Source organism: Megalops cyprinoides, chromosome 5 (assembly GCF_013368585.1).
Source record: "Megalops cyprinoides isolate fMegCyp1 chromosome 5, fMegCyp1.pri, whole genome shotgun sequence".
NCBI lineage: Eukaryota > Metazoa > Chordata > Actinopteri > Elopiformes > Megalopidae > Megalops > Megalops cyprinoides.
In genome coordinates this window covers 25496891-25517654 of record NC_050587.1, presented here as the reverse complement: position 1 = coordinate 25517654, position 20764 = coordinate 25496891, and the positions used below count along the sequence as shown (strand labels likewise).

The following is a 20764-nucleotide window of genomic DNA, read 5'->3' as shown; positions in this document are numbered from 1 at the left end:
TGCTTTGAATGAGTGCCATTGTCTGGTCAGCCTTATCCTGTGAAGTTGAGGGAAAGGTCTGATCAAGCTCACCTTTTAAAATGCAAAGGTGATGGGGAGTCACAGTGTCCGCTCTCCACAAGCGGCTTGCCTAGAAGCGCACCCTGAATATTGTATCTTCTGATTGCTGGAGGCTTTTGTTCGGTGTCCTTGGGAAAAAGGCCCACTAGGTCTTTTACTGTATCAGCATCTCCCTCTAGAAACATTGAAACCCCATAATTCCATATGAAAATGATCAGGCAGAGTCAGGCATCCAAGTGGCATGCTCTGTCTGCTGTGGCCCTATTGTTGTAGTATGAGCTTGGCCGTCAGCGGTAGACTGCTCTATAGACTATTTGGACCCGCTACCTAGTCATAGCCTGGAAATCTTGACATTTTTTGTATTGTACTGTAGAGTATTATCATTTGACGGCAATTGTTCAGGGTTTTGTTATTTTAACACGTAGTCTTCCTTCAGTATGGGATTAGCTTTTGTAGCTTGTAAGATCTTCTCTTGATATTATTTTGTTTTTAATGTTCATTTGGCCTTACACATGCACTTACATTCCTTTGTTTTGTAAATTGCTCTACATAAAACCAAGTGACTGAGTGTAATTTAAATATGATGCTAAGATTCACTCTGCTTGGGAAAGAAATTCATGGTATGTTTATGAAACTGTGAGAGACTACATGTGTGTGTTCATCAACTCACAGATCTGACCCTTTCCTCCTCTGCTGGTTCTTTTAATTCAGAAGGAGGTGCTATTCCTGCTGTCAGTCGCATTAACCTTCTTCTGCTTAGGTAAAGCAAGAAAGCGTCAATTCCACACTCACGAAAGCTCCCATAGCCCATGACATAAACCTTTACCCCTTCACTCCAGAAGAGGGCGCTGCAGTCTTTTTCTCATAATTGAATACAACCAGTATGGATATAGGCCCTTGTGGTTATTGCTGGATGATGGAAGAGAGGAGGAGAAATGTTTTTTTTTTCCTTGCTTACTTACCTTTTCCACTTACTTCTGTTGTAAAGATCTCACATTCTCCAGAATGGATGCTTCTGTTGCAGGTGACTAATGGCCAGGTGAAAATCAGCTGTGTTGTTTAACATCTCACAGTTAAGTGTTTTACTGTCTACTTTTTTAATGGCAGGAGGCTGAATCTTGCTGTGCCTCTTCCAATTTAATTGCTTTGCCTTTCTTTATCCAACAGTAGTAGGCTTTTCTGCCCAACAGGATCGGTGGCAGTAACACATTAGGATTTCATCCTGTCCTTAATCAGCATCTGCCCACTAGTGGTCAGCGCTCACATTTTGCCGCTTCTGCCCTTGATGTCAGAGTCTCCTGTCTGGCTGCCATCTCAATAATGACCTTACCTGTGCAGGTGGAAGTACAGGAGCCTCTTGGTGTTCATGGATTTGCTCTTTGCAATTTTGAATATTTGTGCACTGCAGGGGTGCCTGTTAATAGCTCCCCTCTCTGTATAAGGAACTTATATTTATTTGACATAATATACAACTTTATCACATTAATTAAATACACGTTCGTCATTTACTTCTTTCATAATTAAATTACTTTAAATGTTTATTTTGTTTCTGGACCAGTTTCCTATTTTCGCACAGGTCTTTTATTGGTTCAGTATTCGGATTTCATTGCTCACAGAATATCCTGAAGAATATCTCATCAGGAAGAACAAAGGTCACCTGTGTATGTACCTGGCCCTCTCGCCTTCTTCTTGAGACCATCTGGGCCACTAACTACAAATATGGATACAGGCATGCACAGATTAATGCTGATAACAAAGTTTTTAATTTTCCTTGCTTCTGTTAGCTTGGCCACTGCTTTCACACCCTCATTCATTATGGATTTGTATCTTGTTGTTGAATTTCTTCCCAGTTCAACAGCTGCCAATGACACATCCATTGGGCAGTTGATTTAGCTGACCTCTGACTTCAGAGGTGCTTGAATGCCTAATTGATATACACATACAGCTCATATCTCTGATCACTTTTCATGTCAGATGCTGTGAGAAGCTGAGCTGTACCACAGAAACCATATACATGGAAAGAACATGCTTGTCTTCCTTATGAAAAATTGTCATGATTGAACTGGTAATTCTGCATGGTTTCACTCATCAGTTCTGTTGGATGGCAACTGATCCCCTAACGAGCAAAAATAATTTTTCTCTCATGGTTATCAGTTCAGATTTTTCCTGCTGACAGGTTATGTTGATAATGTTGTCAGTGCAATGACTGTTAAAGCAGTTTTCTTTGTGCTGTTGCAGGATTCTTTTCTGAGGGAAAATGCTGAAAATGGTGTGTTCATCAATTTTTTAAAAGCATTTCTCGCTGCCCGCCTTGTATGCGATGCATTCAGCTATGAGAATCTATAGCCTGAGTGTTTTGAGCAAAAGACTGACAATACCTTGTTGCTAGGTAACGTCACCGGAATGTGACTGTGTAATCCCCATTGGCTCAGCTTCAGTCCTTAGCTCCTCTGTATCCATGATCTTTTTATTTGCAGCTGTTGTGCGCATACACATGTTGTGAAAGCCTGCATTTACTACAAACCTGCCAGCAACTCTGTATTCTGAACACTGCTAACAGCCCCTATTGCCATGCACGTAAATGGATGCATGCACAGCGGTTCCCGATGCAGACAGGTTGATTTGACAGATCAAAGATTATATATAAATGTAGATTATAGATTATAGTTTTTTTTAAAAATAGGAGGCACCTGAGCAGCTTTCATATTCTAAGTAGTACAATAACAGCACATCTGTTTTTGTTGAAGAGGCTGGTTTTCTTTCATTGTATAAACCATAAACACATTCTAGGTGTCTCACGTTCATACATAGAGCCAAAATGGTCTTGACTTTTAAGCAAATAATACATCATAATATAAAATGTGAAATATTTCTGTATTAAGCCAGAATCTTAGCCTGTTAGTTCTTCTGAAAAAAAACCTTCTTGTTAGGTCATTTTGCCTCACTCATAGTAGCAGGGGTCTCCCTTAATTAGGCTGGTTTGTAAATGTGTTCATGTGCAGAGTCAAAGTGGAGGCTGTCATCTGTCACTGGTGCTCATTTTTGGTTACTGATCTGAGAGGAGCCAAGGTACAGGAAGAATACGTATGGATTTGATCATTGCCTTGTTCTATTAATACCGTCAGACCCAGAAAAAATCATTAACTATTCATCTTCTATTAACATTACTTGTTTACATTTTCCAGATCTGTCCCAGTATGCAAATGCAGGCGGATTTTGCATTAACATGTAAATGTAGATTAGGAACCGCACTTCAGGCACAACCTCAGTATCAGCCTCTTAAAAGTCTTTTGCTGAGCAGTTCAAACAGGTCCCCATTGTGTGCTGGTTATAATGCTCTCCCAGTTGCATTTAAAGTGGAAGAAGGTATGCTGTCATCCCCTTCAGATAGCTGTTGTCATGAAAACCAAAACGAATCTCTTTACACTGCCGTTACTCAGCCGGGCACTCGAACCTGCAGGTTAAGGAGGCCTTTAGAGAAATGATGGTTTAAACACTGAGCGCTCCTGTAAGAATGTTTATCTGGTATAATTTGATTCTAATAAGCTGTTCACCTTCGTAAGTGGACCATTTTACTGTGGTTTTCTCCATAGACTGTACAGTGACCTGTCCTGTGTGTGTATTTCTGTGTGTGTTTTCAGGTGATGGAGTACCTCCCAGGTGGGGACCTGATGGCTTTGATGAACAGGTATGAGGAACAGTTTGATGAGCCAATGGCGCAGTTTTACCTGGCAGAGCTGGTGCAAGCCATTCACGCAGTGCATCAGCTGGGCTACATCCACAGGTGAGCGCTTCTGTCTCTAGATCCACAGGTAAGCACTCTGGTCTCTCACTCCAAAGGTGAACGCTCCTGTCTCTAGCTCTACTGTTGAATGTCTTCTGTCTCTCTTGGCTTGGTATACCTCTTTACTTTAGGCCCCCGTATATATAATTCCCTGAAAAAAGACAGTCTGAGAATTACTAATCACTTGTACTTTACGTCTTCAATGCTATTGCGTGTAGTTTCTTTGATTCTTCAGCACTCTTCTCTCCCTTCCCCTGGCAGAGATATTAAACCAGAAAACATTCTAATTGACCGCACTGGGCACATCAAGCTGGCAGACTTCGGTTCAGCAGCCAAGCACACAAACACATCGGTAAAGAACCAACCAATCAATGCAGCGCACATGAGTGACAGAACCCGGGCAAGGCCGGATGCCATGGTCAAAGTGCCTGTCACTGCTCCATTAGACCATGGTCAAACTGCCTATCACAGGTTGATTGGTCAGTCAGAGAGAGCCTGTTACAGATCTTGACTCGGATGAGTATGCTGCTGTTGCACAGGGTGATGATGATGGCAGTGGACTAAAGGAAGAAATGATGACAATTAATGTGATGTTTTATCAGCAATGGTAATAAGTGTGGGTCTTAAGATCATCACTATGATGTTGCTCACTGCGGTGATGGTGGTGATGTAAAGGTGTTGAAGGTGTTTGTGATTAATGATGTTTGGATGATGGAGGTAGTTATTACATTTTTAACCCCTGAGTTCCTGGGGTTAACTATGAAGATGAAGGGAAAGATGATGACGATGATGAAGTTCTGATGGTGGTCATTTGGTTCTGGTGATTGTAGTGGTAGTTATTAGTTGATTGGGTTGTGATGATGGTGGTGATCATTAGTTGGTTATTGAGTTCTGATGATGACGGTTATTAGGTTCCTGCCTCAGAGTTCCCGGTTGGCACTATGGACCTCCTGGCCCCAGAGATTCTGACAGCATTAAAAAGAGAAGCCCAGGTGCTGTTGGGCCCAGAGAGTGACTGGTGGTCCCTGGGGATCCTTGCCTACCAAATGATCTACAGGAAGCTCCCCTTCGCTGAGGCCATCCATGACACCCTGACCTTCCAGGTGAGTGGGGCTGGGGGTACGGTCTGAGTGCCATGGTGTTTGTAGTCCAGTCCTCCTCTCCCATCATGGAGGTCCTGTGAAAAACTCCATACCCACATACCCAATTGAACCTGCAACTGTTATGGGTCCAATATCTCTGAAGGAATGCTCTGCAAACCATTCCTGTTCCGTTTACTGGAGGGTCAGAAATGGAAGGGGATTGTGTGTGCTGTGAGGGTGAATTGCTTCATTCTGCCCCTCATACTGTTTGTTAGAACCGGCACGGATGAGGCTGGATTTGGCAGCAGATTTTGAGCCATGTGATTTCTGCCTCAGGAACAAAACAGAGTGGAAAGATTGCTGACTAACTGTTAATGGGGAGACTTGTGTCCCTCTCCACCCCGACCCCACACAACCCCATCTCTCAGAGCTCACTGAAGTTTCCAGAGGAGCCTGAGGTGAGCCAGAGCTTTGTGGAGCTGCTGCAGGGCTTGCTGTCTGGGGTGCGAGACAGACTCGGGTTCGAGGACCTCCAGTGCCACCCCTTCTTCCTCGGTGTGGACTGGAGCAGCCTGAGACAAGGTTAGCCCTGTGCTTGCCTCATAGCATTATAACTTTGTTTCCTACCAAAAACGTGTTTGTTTTGTGTTGCGAGCAAATCCCCTTTACATATGGGTTTTTACTGCTGGCATGATGAAGTATTTGCAGAGTTAGCAGGGAGCTCTGGAACATATCCCCTGCAAATGGTGAACATCTCCTGTACAATCAAATAGTCAGATTGGTATGTTGGGTATATCTCTATCCCGCCCACTGACTGTGTGAAATTAAACAGCGGCAGCATGCGGAGTACATTTCCAGCAGATGGTCAGGCAAACTTTCAGGAGTTTTTTTTTTTTAAATCTTACATTTTTGAATTTTTTGAAATTTTTGAAATATTAACTCATTCAATACTTTTTGTTTTTAAGGTAGAGACCCTAGCTGCTGTAAATAGACTTGCAGAGCTGAAATTGAACTCTGCCTCAGTTTCTGAGCCTTCTCATTCACCACCACAGTGCGAATTTGCTGTGTAACACAGCTGAGCATTATTTCCATTAACCCCCCCTCCATTGAGGGTATGATATGGTGAGTGTTTTGAAAACATGGATACTTGAGCATGGAAGCCACTGTGTGGTGCCCTGCTGCCATACCCTTGAGTGCGATACTTGACTTGTGTTGCTCTGATTAATGCAGTCAGGATCTCTCCAAGGAAAATCAATGGCCACAATGGCCCTAGCTGCAGCCTGGGGTGCTGTGGAGAACCAGCCATTTCCCAGTGAGCAGAGAGAATGAAATGTAAAAATTTCACCCCATTCACGATATTGATAAGATATTGACAGGTGCAGCTGGTGCTCAGCTGTGTTCAGTGCATGAACATTTCACACTGAATCGCCTGTGTCTCAGGGGATTGACAGCTGTTGTACCCTTGAGCAAACTACATGTGCTTAACCTGAATTTCCTCAGTAAATATCCAACTTTACCTGGTGGGTAACATGTAAAAAGTGAGCTCCCTCATCTGCCCCAAATCAGGTAGGGAAACATATACAAAAATGTTAAAAACACCTGAAGGTATTTCCAGGACCTCGTTTCAACAATACAGAGAAGGTTTAAATGTGAGGTCTTCGAATAAGAGAAGTGTAATATGCCATTAATATTTTATTCATCAGAATAAGAAAAACCACATTAATATGTGCAATGTAAAATAATACAGTCACATAACTAATGTTACTCACAGATATCTGAGTGTGCAGGCAACTGGCAAGAAGATTGTATATGTAAACTCTTCTGAACACTAATATGTGTTCAGAAGAGAAAAGCCAATACTTATGAATGCATCCCATGCTACTGACGCAAATCTCCTCTTTCCTGTTGCAAGCTCTGACTTCTGTTCCAAACATGGGGGTAAGATTAATGCATTTTGCAAGTGTCAGATTTATATTTGATCAGAGAAATAGACCAGATGGTCTGTAATGGACTGAATGCGTGGATCTTCCTCTTTCGGTCCCAGATTGCTGAGCAGATTGAGATTAAATGGCAAAAGTCTGAATGAGGCAAATGAAGACCATGGCACAAAAGCATGAGCACACAGGAAGATTACTCCTTATTGACTCGTGAACAACTGCCTGAGCGTACAAACATACACACGCACGCACGCACACACACACACACATATATATATACAGGCACCCATGCATGCACACACATGCAAGTAAACATAAAAATGTATGTCACAAGCAGATGCACACAAACACACATGCACAGACATACTATAGTCTTGCATTACATTAGAAAACTTCCCTTACCAGTTCATTCAAATAAGATGGAAAAAATTGGAGATACTGTGTTCAAGGTGGGGAAGATTTTAGTACCACCATGTTGTTTTTGATGCAATGGAGGGGGGGTAGGGAGGATTGGGATGCAACACTGGCCACCACACTCGCTGGTGTTGGTGCGTTGTCCAGTTGTGTGACTCACAGGAGAGTGCAGCCGTGAGGTGCTTCGTTTTACTGTTTCCCTTTGATGTTGAAGTGGAAATGTTTCCCTCTGCTTTAGCAAGGCAGATTCAAAGAGCAGAGCAGACCAAAAAAACCCGAAAAGATCCTTGATCGAAGCCCGTTAATTGCGATTAGTTTTCAACATTCCTGAAATTTTTTGAAGGGTCGGGAGCAAGAATACAGACCTAAAACATGTGATCTGAAGTCCAAATATACCCTGGTCACCATGGCAACCCAGCAATGATACAGTTAACCCTCCGCAGCAAAAATAATGTCACCTCATAACAGGCTCTGGAATTGTATGGTCTCGTCTATAACTGAAAAATTATGCAAGCATTAGTGCTTAATATAGATATTACACGCAGCATGGGGCATGTAAAAGCACTGATGTTTAATGCTGATTTTATGCGTACTTACTGAGAGTGAAATAGATTTTATCTGACAGTAACAAGGAGATGAATTTTGTTTTTCTATCCAAACATCCTCCTTTCTGAGATTGCTTGTGCTTAATGTACTAAGGGAAAAAAATCATTTTAGTATGATGTTTACATATGGCATGTGATCTGCTCACAATATGGTCTCATTTTGGTAATGGATTTAAAATAGCTGATAATTTCATTTCAGAAAAGCCTGTGTTTGTGAACTGAGGCAGAGTTTGTTGTGTCCTGACCAGCAATCCATTCACATTTTGCGTTTGAAAGACAGCTATTGATCTGAAAATACTGCATTGCTGGGAATCTCTGGTGTGACTTGACTCGGGCACTTGGGGTCTGTTTTCTTATTCATGTTTTCAGCTGATGCTTGGAAATATTGAAGGGAGAGTGAAGCTTTGAACCAATCAGTGTTTTGAAGGCCAAAGTCATCTAAGTAATAACAGGGGTCAGTGATTGACAGCACATAGTAGCTCCACCCACTCTGGGGTTCATGAGCCCATGGCATCTACTGTTGCAGATGCTACTTTGCTGCACGCTTGTGCCAGGCAGAGAGAGAGGGGGCCATTGGCAGAGAAGCATATTGCTCTCTGTGTTCCATTTGCTTTCCTCATTTAGTTAATTTGTTGCTTTTTGCAGTTATTAAAAAAGAATGTAAAAAGACTTCAGGGCATGGTTGGAAAGCTTTCATTTAGGTATAGAGAGGAAGACTAATGGTTTTTAGTGGCAGAACATGGTGACCAGAGAGGAGTGACTGGGTGCTGAGGGGTTAACAGACGGTGGGGGTGCGGTTGGGGGGTGTGGGGGGGGGTGTGGTGTGGTGTGAGGCCCGGCAGTGACTCAGGCTGAATGTATCACTGATTAGATGAATCTGCTGCAGAGGGAGAGAGAGGGAGAGGGGGTTCTGTGTGTGTGTGCGCTTCGGAGAAAGAGAACATTTCTGTGTGTGTCAGAGGGAAAGCGCGGTTTGCTGCACTACAATCTCATTGCACCTTCTCTCTCTCACCCTCCCCACTCTCTCTGTTTGTCTCCATGCTCATTCACCACTCATCTCTCTCTCCCTCTCCCTCCCTCCCTCTCTCTCCCTCTCCCTCTCCCTCCCTCTCTCTCTCTCTCTGTCTCTCTCTCCTGAAGCACTCCCTCCCTTCGTTCCCGCGCTCCGCGCTGAAGATGACACCTCTAATTTCGAGGAGCGCGAGAAGCCCCTGTCCCGGCCGGCGGCAGCTCGGCGAGAACCCCCTCGATCAGGATCCCCTGGCGACGACCTGCCGGTTCTAGGCTGGCTCTACAGCAGGACCCTGACACCGCTGCCCAGGGCCGAGTGAGTACCGGAGCCCCCAGCCCCCCGCGGCCGACGCAGGGCTGGCGACGCGTGGCGGGTTCCGCCGGGTGCGATGCCCTACACGCCGCTGTACGCGCTGCGACGCATCTCCTCGCGCGTTGCCTCTGTTGCTGTCAGATGGGGACAGGGGCACTGATATCGCAGCAGCTGCATCCTGCGGTCTCTCTCCTGTTGATCCAGAGCCAGTCAGTATGGCAGCCAAGGAAACAGACTGAGTTTGCTGTGTTGCCCTTACTCTGGTATTTATAGATCTGGTGTTAAGCCGTCATTGATACAAGGTGGATGTTGTTGTTCGCGTTCTCGTGAATGTCGTTGTCGTGAATGAATGAAAGTGAAGCCGTGGTGTCGTAGCTGAAACTCCTGCGTTGTTTAGCCTATGTGTGTGTGATTGTGATTGTGTGTGTGTGTGTGTGTGTGTGTGTGTGTGTGTGTGGTGGTAGGGGTTATGTGCTTGTGTTCGTGTAGATGTGTGTTTTTTATTGTTAGTGTCTCTATGTAATGTGCTGCTGTGTGTATTGTATGTCTACAAGTGTTTACATAGGTGTGTGTGCGTGCATGTGTTCACGTGCATGCATGTGTGCGTGCACATATGTGTTTGTGTTTGTATGTATGAGTGCATGTGTGTACGTATGTGTTTGTGCATGTCGGAATGTTTGCGTGTCAGCACCTATCCTAGCAGCACTGAGGAGAGAAGTGTCTTGCTCTGCAGATTTCTCTGTGGATTCAACAGATTTTGGAGTCTGCCTCAGGTAGATTAGCAACAATCCACGTTTGTAGCAGATGATTCTTAGCCATTTGGTGTCTTGAGTGTAGAACAGAGAGCAGAATGAAAGAATAAAGAAGAACAAGCGTTAACAGATTAGTCAGAAAGGATGATCCCAGATTGGGGAAAATAATTTATTTCTATGGAAACCAGAATGTATCCCACATGCGTATTTTCTATCTCCCTCCCTCTCTCTCTCTCTCTCTCTCTCTCTCTCTCTCTCTCTCTCTCTCCCTCTCCCTCTCCCTCTCCCTCTCCCTCTCCCTCTCCCTCTCCCTCTCCCTCTCCCTCTCCCTCTCCCTCTCTCTCTCTCTCTCTCTCTCTCTCTTGCTCTCGCTCCCTCCCTCTCTCTCTTCTGTTTCGCCCTCTCTGATGTAAAAGAAGAAGGCATTTCCTGGTTTGATCACACACTGTTACGGAATGATCCAGAATCCTTTGCTGTTTGATCAGTTTTATCAAGGTTTGCTTTAGTTATGCTTTTATGGATTGGTGGAGTGTGTGTGTGTGTGTGTGTGTGAGAGAGAGAGACAGAGGGAGCATGCTTGTGTTAAACAGGTGTGTGTTTGTGTGTGTGTGTTCAAGAGTAAGTATGCTAGTGTTGAAATTGGCAGTAGTAAAACACAGATCCATATGAGAGGGCATTAATGGCTGCTTCAGCTTTGTGGGGGATGATATTTTGACTGAATGTTTTCACTGTTTGGCTACATTTCCTCAACCTCTGATTGTAAGCGTTGACTACCAGTGATGCTTAGTGCGTAACGTTCTCTCTCCCTCTCTCTGTTTTTCTCTCCTTCTCCTCTGTTGCTCCTCTCCCTGTTTTTGCCCATCTCCTTCCTCTCCTCTCATTCTTTCGTCCCACCCCTCTCCTGGTCTTTCTCGTCTCCCTCCTCTCTCTGTAGCGCCTGTTTTTCTCCTCTCCCTCCCTCCATCTCTCCATGTCTGCTCTCAGCAATGGCTGATCCTCAGTTTCAGCTTCAGTATCTCTTCTTAGTGGTCCATCAAGGTTCATGGGATTTCCCTGAAAGATGGGGGAGTGATTACCCGTTTTCTCTGTGATTTGATGGTCATGGGGGCCGTCAAGCTCTTCCTCTGTAGGTTGATATGTGTTTTGGGGGGGGGGGGGGGGGGTTTCCACCCCTCCCCAACCCCCAGTCACAGGAAGCAGTCCTCTCTGAATGACCAGCCCCAGGCCATGCTCTGTCACTGTGTGAGTGGCGGCTGATCCATCAGACCACCAGCACATTAATGATTAAAGACGATCATGATTTTGGCCCATTGTCTCCACACCCACATCACAGAGCTGTCATTTAGAACAGCCGTCATTTTTGATGCATTTGCATGTGTGTGCGCACTGTGGTTACATTTCTGCTTTAGCCTTTTACTGTGTGCCTGTGTGTGTGTGTGTGTGTGTGTGTGTGTGTGCGCACGCGCGCCTGTGTGTGTCCCTGTGTCATGCCCCTTACAGCTCCTGCTCCTGTGTGTTTTGGGGGTGCTGGAGGCTCCTTTTTGTTTAGTGAATAACACTCCCCTCTCTTTTTCTTAAGAATCATCCTTGTAAGGGGACCTCATGTGCTGTGCTGTGCTGCAGTGCGATATGTTCTGTCGCTTTGGCGATTTTCACTGTAATACATATCTCAGCCATTAGGTACAAAGAGCCAGGTACATGGTGTAAGGCCGTGTTTCCCAACCCTGCTCCTGGAGGCACACTGTCCTGTATATCTTCTATGTATCCTTCCTGCTTGACTAAATCAGGTGTGCTCAGCTAATCAAAAGTGCCACTGATGAGTTCAGTCAGGTAGGTAGAGCAGGGATAGATAGAAGATATGCAGGACGGTGTGCCTTCAGGAGCAGGGTTGGGAAACGCTGGTGTAAGGTACATAACACGAGGTACATAGCTCTGTATGCATCACACTGAAGTACAAAGCTTAAGGCACATGTGAGAAGATCGTGTTGAGTTCCTCCTTTTCTGGAATTTGAAATGCCTGCTTCTGTTGCAGGGCTGATGACTTGGAGCACCTGTCAGGCTTACCACACATATAAACATATATCTGTCACTACTGTAGCATCTGCCACACCTCTTACACATGCCATGCCTGTAACAACTGTAGCTGTTAAACACCTGTTATGAGTGTCACACGTGTAACATCTACTACACCTGTTTTATATGCCTTACCTCTTACCCATTTAACAAAGTTTAGGCAAGTGCATAATCAAGCCTGAAGTTCCTTGTTGAATTCAGGGATGGCCTAACTCATGGTTATCCCAGAAACAGCGGGAAGAATGTATTTTCTGTACTTGCAGCTGAACAGTAAGAAAATGGCAGATTCCTGATGCTTTACTGCACTGTGATACTGACTCGGGCCATTGTGGAATCGCCGGCACCTGTAGCAGACTCACTCTGCGATGTTTTAGCGCTCTCCCTTTGCTCCACAAGCCTGTCATCGGCCTCATTAAGATAGTGGAATTTGGCTCATTCAGAGATGATTTTCTCCGCAGGCGATTCAGAAATAAACAGTGGCAAAGTTGGTTGATAAGCCAACACACACACTATTAAATGAGAGCTAAATTAAGCTGCAGAGGCGGCCATGAGGAGGCTCAGTGTTCAAGATGTTATCACCCTCTTTCCTGCTAACTGTCTCTTTCTTGCTTGCTCACTCGCTCTCATTTCATTTTCCATTATCAGTTGGCTTTATTGGCATGACAAGTATACACTTAATGTGTTCCTAAACAACAAATGGAATAAGAAAATAATACAGTTCAGCTAAACTAATATATTAAAAATAATGAATCGTTAAAATAACCATGGACCATAAACTAAATGAGTCTTTATTTTGTTTCTTTTATTAGTTGTGGTAAGTGGCAACATACTGTCCTGCCAACGCCATGTAGTCTTCTTTCCCAACATGAATGGCAGCTTCTCAATCTCTTTGAGGTTCTTATTCAGGGCACATTTCCTTTTATTTGGTGGAAGTGATGTGCCCTTGCATATCTGTATCACAAATGATCAGAAAGTGCAACTCTGTCTCCACCTCTTGAAAATGACAGAGCACAGCTTGTCCTTTCTGGGCAAACATGTCTGCCAGTGTCTACCAGTCTTTGACCGGGTTTTGCTCAGTCTGTCTATACTTTTGTCAATATTTTCCTGTGTTTATAGTTTTTCACCATGGTCAGTCTGCCATTCTCTTTCTAGGGCCAGATAGCCTGCCAGGTTGCTTTCTGTGTCCGAGTGACTGATGTCATTTTGCTTGTGGTGTGTTATAATTTGGTTGATTTCAATCATATTTGCTGCTATTATGCTGCCCTGAAGCTGCTTTGCATTAGTCGGTGTCAGTGATGTTACTCTCTCTTGCTTACTGTCTCTCCTTCCTGCTTGGTTCTCATCTCGCTCTCTGTCTCTAACTTTTCTTTCCTATCACTGTTTCTTTCCTATCTCTTGCTGTTTGAGATGAGTGAAACTGATTTTTGCTTTCTAGAGGAGAAGCTATACAGTCAATTCAGGGGTAGCTTAGTATGGTGTTTAGTAGCAATTTAGCACAAAGGTACAATAGGTTCAGGTGTAATTTAGTACAGAAATACAGGCAGTTCAGGGGTAATTAGAGGAGCTGACTAGAGCAGTGATCTGAAATGAGACGAGCTACACTATGGCGCAATATCAGAAGACGCTACATTAACACAGCCTTCTGAATGATTCATGCCAGGTGACAGCTGTGTGATAGGTATCCAAAGCGTACACATCTGTTCCAGAATGCATGATATAAAACCGTAAACTAACAAATCCATCATGTGTCGTAATGGGGAAGTGCTGTACGGAATGAGCAGGTGTTCATAGCAGGCCAGAACGCAGCCTTAGCTGATACAGCCCTCTGAATCTCGCACTCCTGGAACGTGTGTGGGATGAACGCGGTCGGAAATAGACGGGCTAAACTGGGAAGGAATGAAAGTGGGAAACGGCAGGGATCTGTGCTCAGCTTCTTACTGTTGTCTTTCTGTTGTGCAATAACATTTTATTTTCAGATCGGCTTAATGATCCATTTTGTGACACTTCGATCGACTGCAAAAGGAGGGTCAGTTTAAAGTGGGATTACTTTCTATAGTTTACATAACCTTTTCCCAACTGGTGCTCAGAATGGGGCACATTTTCCATGACAAAATGCTTAAGACCTTAAATTAATTCTTGAGCCTAACACTTTTAGGTACACCAAGTCTTGTGGTTTTTTAATTTTGTTTTTTTGATTATTTGCTTAGAAGAAGCAAGCAGTGGTTATGGAATTGAGTTTGGGATTGGTTGGTTGAGGGTTCAAATCCCAGCAGCTCTGCTGGCACCTGTTTGCATTACTCAGGGTACTTAACCTGAAGAATGGCCAACTGTATTAAAGAGATGCATGTAAAATATGAATGATGAAAATTGTCTTGGATAATGTCTATAAGGCTCCTGGATCCATAGAATGTTTAGAACCTATAGAATGCACAAGTAGTCATGTAAAGTGAACCCTTTTGGCTTTCAGTCTTCGAAGGCATTTGCTTGGTAACAATATAAATCAAGTCAAATCTTTTGGCTATTTGTGTTTCACCATTTACACTCCATGGGGCATGCTTCACTTTTAGGATTAAATAACTGCTCATTGAAAAACATCTTTGCCAGTTTGTTTGCTTCTTGCTTTTTACAGCCTGTCAAATGAACGAATAAATGTACAGCCAAATGAGAGTTTTCAGGAAATGGTGAAGTGCGTAATTGAAGTGTTTGCTAATATTAATTTTCTGTTGTACATTTGAGTCCTGATAGCTGGATAGTCAGGGTTGCTATGTTACACACTGAACAGGAGGAAGTAAAGTCAGTAGAAATAAAATAGACCTGGCTGCATGGTATGTAATAAAGTGGAATATGCAGTTATACACTATGCCGTTATTGGGAACTAACTGTATAAATTATATATATTGTTACTGGGATGAGCCAACACTTGTGATTGTGTCAGCAGCCTTCTTTTAATTAACGAATGCAAACGTTGGAAGGTAAAACAAAAACTAAATATGAGGTTAGTTTGAAGCCTCTGAAATGCCACAGTGTGTAGGCATGCCTGATTGATTATCATATCAAGGAACGAATGAAAGGACAACGATCTACCACTCTCAGATGTTTCAGTAAATTACATAGTGGCTTTTTTGTGTCCTGGACACCAGAGAGTAGGTACACTTAACTGATACCTATTATGGTGATGATTACTTACCCTTCTTGCACAAATGGATAAAATAGTGAGTATTTTAGCAGCTGTGGAGCATTCACTCTATTTCCTACAGACGGTGTTTGTTGTACCTCATGTAATAAACACCCTCTGCAGTGAACATGCTTGTTATGCATATAGTTGTATAATAATTGGTATTTCAGTTTTTGTGTGTGCATGTGTAACCAGTGAGGGCAGTCCATCTATGTCTTGAACTGTCAGTCATCCCATTGCAGGCTGTGATTGGGTGATGTGAATCAAGGAGCTTCCAGTGAGTCAGGCTGACTGCACCGCCAGTCTTCCACAAATCCATGCAGTGAAAAAGTGCAACATGTCAACAAGTCAATAAGAACTGAATTTACAGTTCTGCTGTTTATTGCTGCTCCAGGTGAGCAGACAGAAGCTCTGGTATTATCTCCTGCTTTCTTCCAGAATGAACTTAGCACCGCATGTTCCAGTATCCACTATTTATAGCATTAAGTGGGTGGGCTTAGGGTTTGGGGGCTGGTTATTCAAAGAGCACCGCTATCAGTGGAAAATTTTGTATCACAAGCAAAATTCTCAGATTAAACTAATGTGAACTTTAGTTTTTAGTGTAGTTTTTAGTTTAAACACTATTTTTTTCTTTAGTGACAATTGTTGCTATTTGCTTTCTGTGTCTACAGCACTTGATTGTAATCGCATTCAGTTTTATTGGGCATTTAGATGCAAAACAGCCTTCTTACTGAGGAAGAAGCTGACCATAAGAAACTGCAGTGTATTTTTGCAAGCTCATTTCCATTGTCCTTTCATTCTTTTTCCTTTGTTTCTTTTTGTTTTCATCCTTTTATCCTGCTTTGACGTCAGCCATCAGGGCAGCCCTCTGGTGGCTGGACAGTTTGTTCTCCCACATTTTAATTCTTCTGTTCTGCTTCTGCATAACAGGGACTCACTCATGTACATGTAAGTGTACCTATGTAGGTGTATAGGTGTACAGAGGTATATAGGTGTATAATGTAGTTGTTACTGCTGTAAGATTCTTCCCTGGTTCTGTGTAGTGCTACTTACCTGATCAGTTATTCAGATAATGACCTGATAGGTGGGGATATGGATGAATATTTATACAGCAGATATGTATGCGTACAACAGGTATGTATGATCTTAAAGTACCACGCTAGTCGCAAAGTTGACTTTCACAACGCTTGTGTAGTTGTGTAACATGCATCTAATGTAGGCCACTGCACAAAAGTTTGGTTTGATCTGTTGCGCTAGTAAAATGGTGCTGGAGATGGCATAATTTCTTCATTTGATGAAAGAGTTGGTATCCACTTGTCTGGCAGCTGTGGGTTTTAACTCTGCTGTAGTGGTTGTGTTCCCCACACGGTCTCGTAAACTACTCCTGGAGTGGCTCAGAAAGAACTCTGCGTTCCAGAGGCAAGGAGCGAGCTGTGTGTCTTCTCTTCTGTGTTGGCTTTGATGGTCTCTTCCGCCTCCACAGCTGTCGAATGACGAGCAATCCGCCGTCTTGGAGTCAGTGACGATCAATATCAGCACCTGCCCTCCCCCCCCCGCTGAGGATTATTAGTACTGTCTGAAATATCTCTCTCTTTCTCTCTCTCTCTCTCACACACACAGTGTATTTGTGGTGAGGTTGTGTGAGCAGTAATGTTCTTTCTCTGTATCTCTGCGTTCTCATTATTGTCTCATTTATGCCCCATTTATGTCTCTCATATCACCTTTAAGAGACCCGCAATCTCAGTAAGCAGTGGTCTTACATTATTTATTATCAACAGTGTGAAAATGTGTCTCATTTAGTTTTGAAGTGCTTTGTTTTCTCCGAGTGGTGTTGACTTGACACATACTGATTGACTTTGACAAGCTAAACTGACCAATCAGTGACCACTTGCCTGCAATTTTCAATGGTGAATATTTTAAGGTAGATTTAATTATGGCTGACCTTCCTACTGAGTACTTCTCGAGTCCCATTGCTTTGATTGATGCCTTCATAATACACTGTTGCTTTTGCAATAGAAGCTGTGGTATCCACTCACTCACTGAGTTGGTTGGTTTCCCCAAAAACAATGACAGTACCTTTTTACCACTAGAGGGCAAACGGCCACTAAGAAGTGATTCAATGAAAGTAATCACAGCCCCTGAACAGTGTCTGCTCTTGTGCTTGTTTATTTCAAAGTACAGCTGGCACAACAATGTGCAGAGAGTCATTATTGTACGTTACATTTCATACGTTACTTGTTTGCCCCTGATAATCACCGAAACTGAGGAAGCCTGCGAGGGTGGATCGAGAAGTTTGTGCCCTCACCTCACCCAAACGGCTGTCATTCTGTGGCACTGGGAAATTATTAAAAAAAAGCATCACATCTCACAGGAAAGCCCGTCTAAATATAGGCTGACATCTTTATATTTGGGAGAGCCTCTGAAGAAACCAATGCTTGTCCTAACCTGGGAAGAGGGAAAACTGAGAAAGGAGAACTGATTAAACACCTGCCGGAAAAACTGCTCCCCCGCGCCAATTATCCTCCTGATCCAGCACCACCCGACTTTTATGTTTTCCCCAGAGTGAAGTCTGTTCAGCACGGATGATGAAGGTGTTGGTGCAGTGGGGTAGAGGTGGGGGTGTATCATGAAAGCTACTGAAGCTGGAACATGGCTGTTGTAAATGAACTGAAGTCAGGGTAAAACTATGAAATAGCACATATGATCATTTATTGCTCATACAAGATTATGAAAAAATCATGTATGAACATTAATTGCTCTATAAGAGCTCTAAGTGAGGCCTTCAGAATGTGGGAGCAACAACCAAATATTTTAATATTAATCAGTGCAGTTTTGTTGCGGATGGATTTGTTTTGCCTTTGAATCAAGATTGGTTATTCGATACCAGCTCTCTGATGCAGCTGTTCCGTCATTGCGTTCACTGAGCCGTTGTTGGTAATGAGTAGAACAGTCCTGCATTATCTATTTCTGTTTATCTTTTTTTCTATCTGCTCTGCTGTGAATCATCGCCATGGGTATTAGACTTGAATTTGGAATCAGAGATTTTCTTTTTTCACCATCCACCGCTCACCCAACGAACACGCAATGTTCTCTCAGCAGTGCTGCCACACTGCAACCATGGGTTGTGCTGCCACCAGGTCAGAGCAGCCTTAAAGGAGTTTTGTGGCTTCTCTTACTGTCTTGCTCCTCAGTGAATAGAATTAGGAAGTCAGTGCCACACCTGCTTGAATTTTGTTGTACCTTGTTGCACTGTTTATTCCACATTAACTTTGGAGAATCAGCTCCATATTTACATGTATTCAGTGCATGTCAATGTGTTTAAATGTATTCATTTTTTAATGACTTTGAGTGGAGTGTGCCACTTATGCTTAAATGTCGCCAATGAGAAGTAGCCGTTATATAGCACTCTGGGAATTGTGCAGCCATCATACGTATGAGGCTCTTAATTGAGATTTCTCCACATTCCTGTCCATGATGTGTGTGAGAGAGAGAGAAGAAAGAGGAGGAAAGCGGAGAGGGAGTGTGAGGAGAGAAGGGGAATGTTGATTTTTCATTCTTGATTTTTTTTTTTTTTTTTTCCTTGATTTCTTCTTTTGGTTTGGATGTGTCCCTCAGGTTGAAGGTGTCTGTGAATCTCCTAGTGGAGTGACACATCTATATGATAGTATACAGTAAGCAAGTGTTCTCTTCTTACGTAATGTTTATGTGTATCCTTTGGCCATTTTCTTCTTGAGTTGGTTCTCATTAATGAGATAATTAGATGGGTGGAGTGGTAACTGTCTCAGGGCAGTTGCTGGGAATATCACAGTAGTACATCCTGAATGAAGATGGGGAGTTAGCAGAATGTTTACTGTATTGCTCTAACAACCTAAAATCTCCTGGATTTGTTTAAAAAACAGGAGGATTGGAGGATTGAATTGAATGATTACAACTGGGCTGCTTAGGAGCAAGGCCTTATTAGCATTAATAAGTGGAACCAGCAACTGCTGTCATTTTCTGACTCATGTTAACCAATCAAAACTCCTCTTCAAAGCAAAGCAATATGAAGAACAAAATGGCAAAATGTGCTGAACCTGTATACACCCTACACTTAGCTCCAGGAACTTATTAGCTTGCCTGTACATTTGTTATAACGCCCCACACGCACACACACACAGACACACACACATTTAGTGTGTGTACATATAGCTTTCATTCCTTTCTGAGAAGTTAACTGCAAATTGATTATGTCCAGAAATGATGCTGCTCTATGCAAAGTGCTCATTTGCCAACTGGCACTCCCACCCACTCCACAAACCCATCCCCACCCCTGTTCCCCATGGATCTGAAATGTCTCTGTAAGCTTCAGGGCACTGAGCTGCTAAAGAGCAGCTTACTCTCCTTATGTCAGCAATTTCTGCCTGCTCTCTGCCCCATGAGTGCATGGATCTGTTTAAAACCCTCAGAGTTTAAGCCCTGCCTCTGCCAGAGAAAAGGGGAATTATAAGCCATTCAGACATCCAGACATTTAATTCCCTACAGGCGCAAATTATTTTAACATTTTTCTTTTATGGAGCAGATTTGAAGGGTGTCCTGGAAAAGCTTGATAACCCACGCAGTTGATTTTGTGGCGTGGCTGCGTTTCTCATTGACTCCCATCTCCTCTGTCTTGATGCCTGTTGGGGCGCTTTCTGACTGACTGACATTTGAGAGAGATTTCTCAGGGTGTGACTGTCAGCGTGGAAGGGCTTTGAGTTGAACAGTGTCACACTCTATCTCAAATTCAAATTTCTCCCTTCTTTTCATGACTTCTCTTCCTTTCTTCCTCATCTCATGCTTCCACTTTCTTCCTTTCCCCCCATTACTCCATCTCTCTCTTCCTCTTATGTTAGATATTTTCTGCTGTTTGCCACGTTGATCCCGGAGGCAAATGGTACTGAGCTTGGCAAAGGGATTCTTTTTTTTTTTTCCTTTTTTGGACATTGAAAATTTGCTGTTACTGCATCAGTGTGCAGCCGTGACATGAAGCCAGAGGAGGCTGTTGGAAAACGAGAGCCACTGGCTGGAGACGGAGAGAGGGAGAGACGGAGAGAGGGAGAGAGGGAGTGACAGCAAATCTTGTTGCCTGTCTCTCCAGGTTTTATGACATAGACAGATGGAGAGGGACATTTTCTTGCTTCTTGTCTCTGCAGCTAAACCAGGTTGACCACCAGCTCACATTCAGTGTGCAGGGAAATGGTGTGTAGGTTGAGAGAGGAATGCAGCTTGTTTCTCCCTCAGAAGTGCAGTGTACCGTCCTTCCTTTTTTAATGATGTGCTTAACCCTATGTCATATACTTTATATGCAGTACAATCTGTGATGACTTTCTACAGTGTGTTTGGACATGATGTGCTTTTTTGGTTGTTTTTCGTGTGCATATTTTGAGTGGCATATCTTTGTGTGTTTTCCTCTGATCTCAGATCAGTAGGCACGGCCCTCAACTCTCCAGCAAAGACCAACTCCATGGAAAAAAAGCTTCAAATTAAAAACAAAGAACTACAAGAAACGCAAGACAAATGTCATAAGGTAGGCTGTGATT

General features: G+C 43.4%; 1 protein-coding gene across 1 annotated transcript in view; it reads left to right on the top strand.

Annotated features, from left to right (window-relative positions):
- The first annotated feature begins 9000 nt into the window (after nucleotides 1-9000).
- The window catches only part of LOC118777521 (citron Rho-interacting kinase-like), a 46481-nt gene continuing 34717 nt past the window's right edge, over nucleotides 9001-20764 (top strand). The window contains exons 1-2 of the mRNA XM_036528539.1: nucleotides 9001-9209; nucleotides 20646-20751. Coding sequence (XP_036384432.1) covers nucleotides 20689-20751 — 63 coding nt within the window. The 5' untranslated portion in view covers nucleotides 9001-9209; nucleotides 20646-20688. The remainder of the gene's footprint in view (nucleotides 9210-20645; nucleotides 20752-20764) is intronic.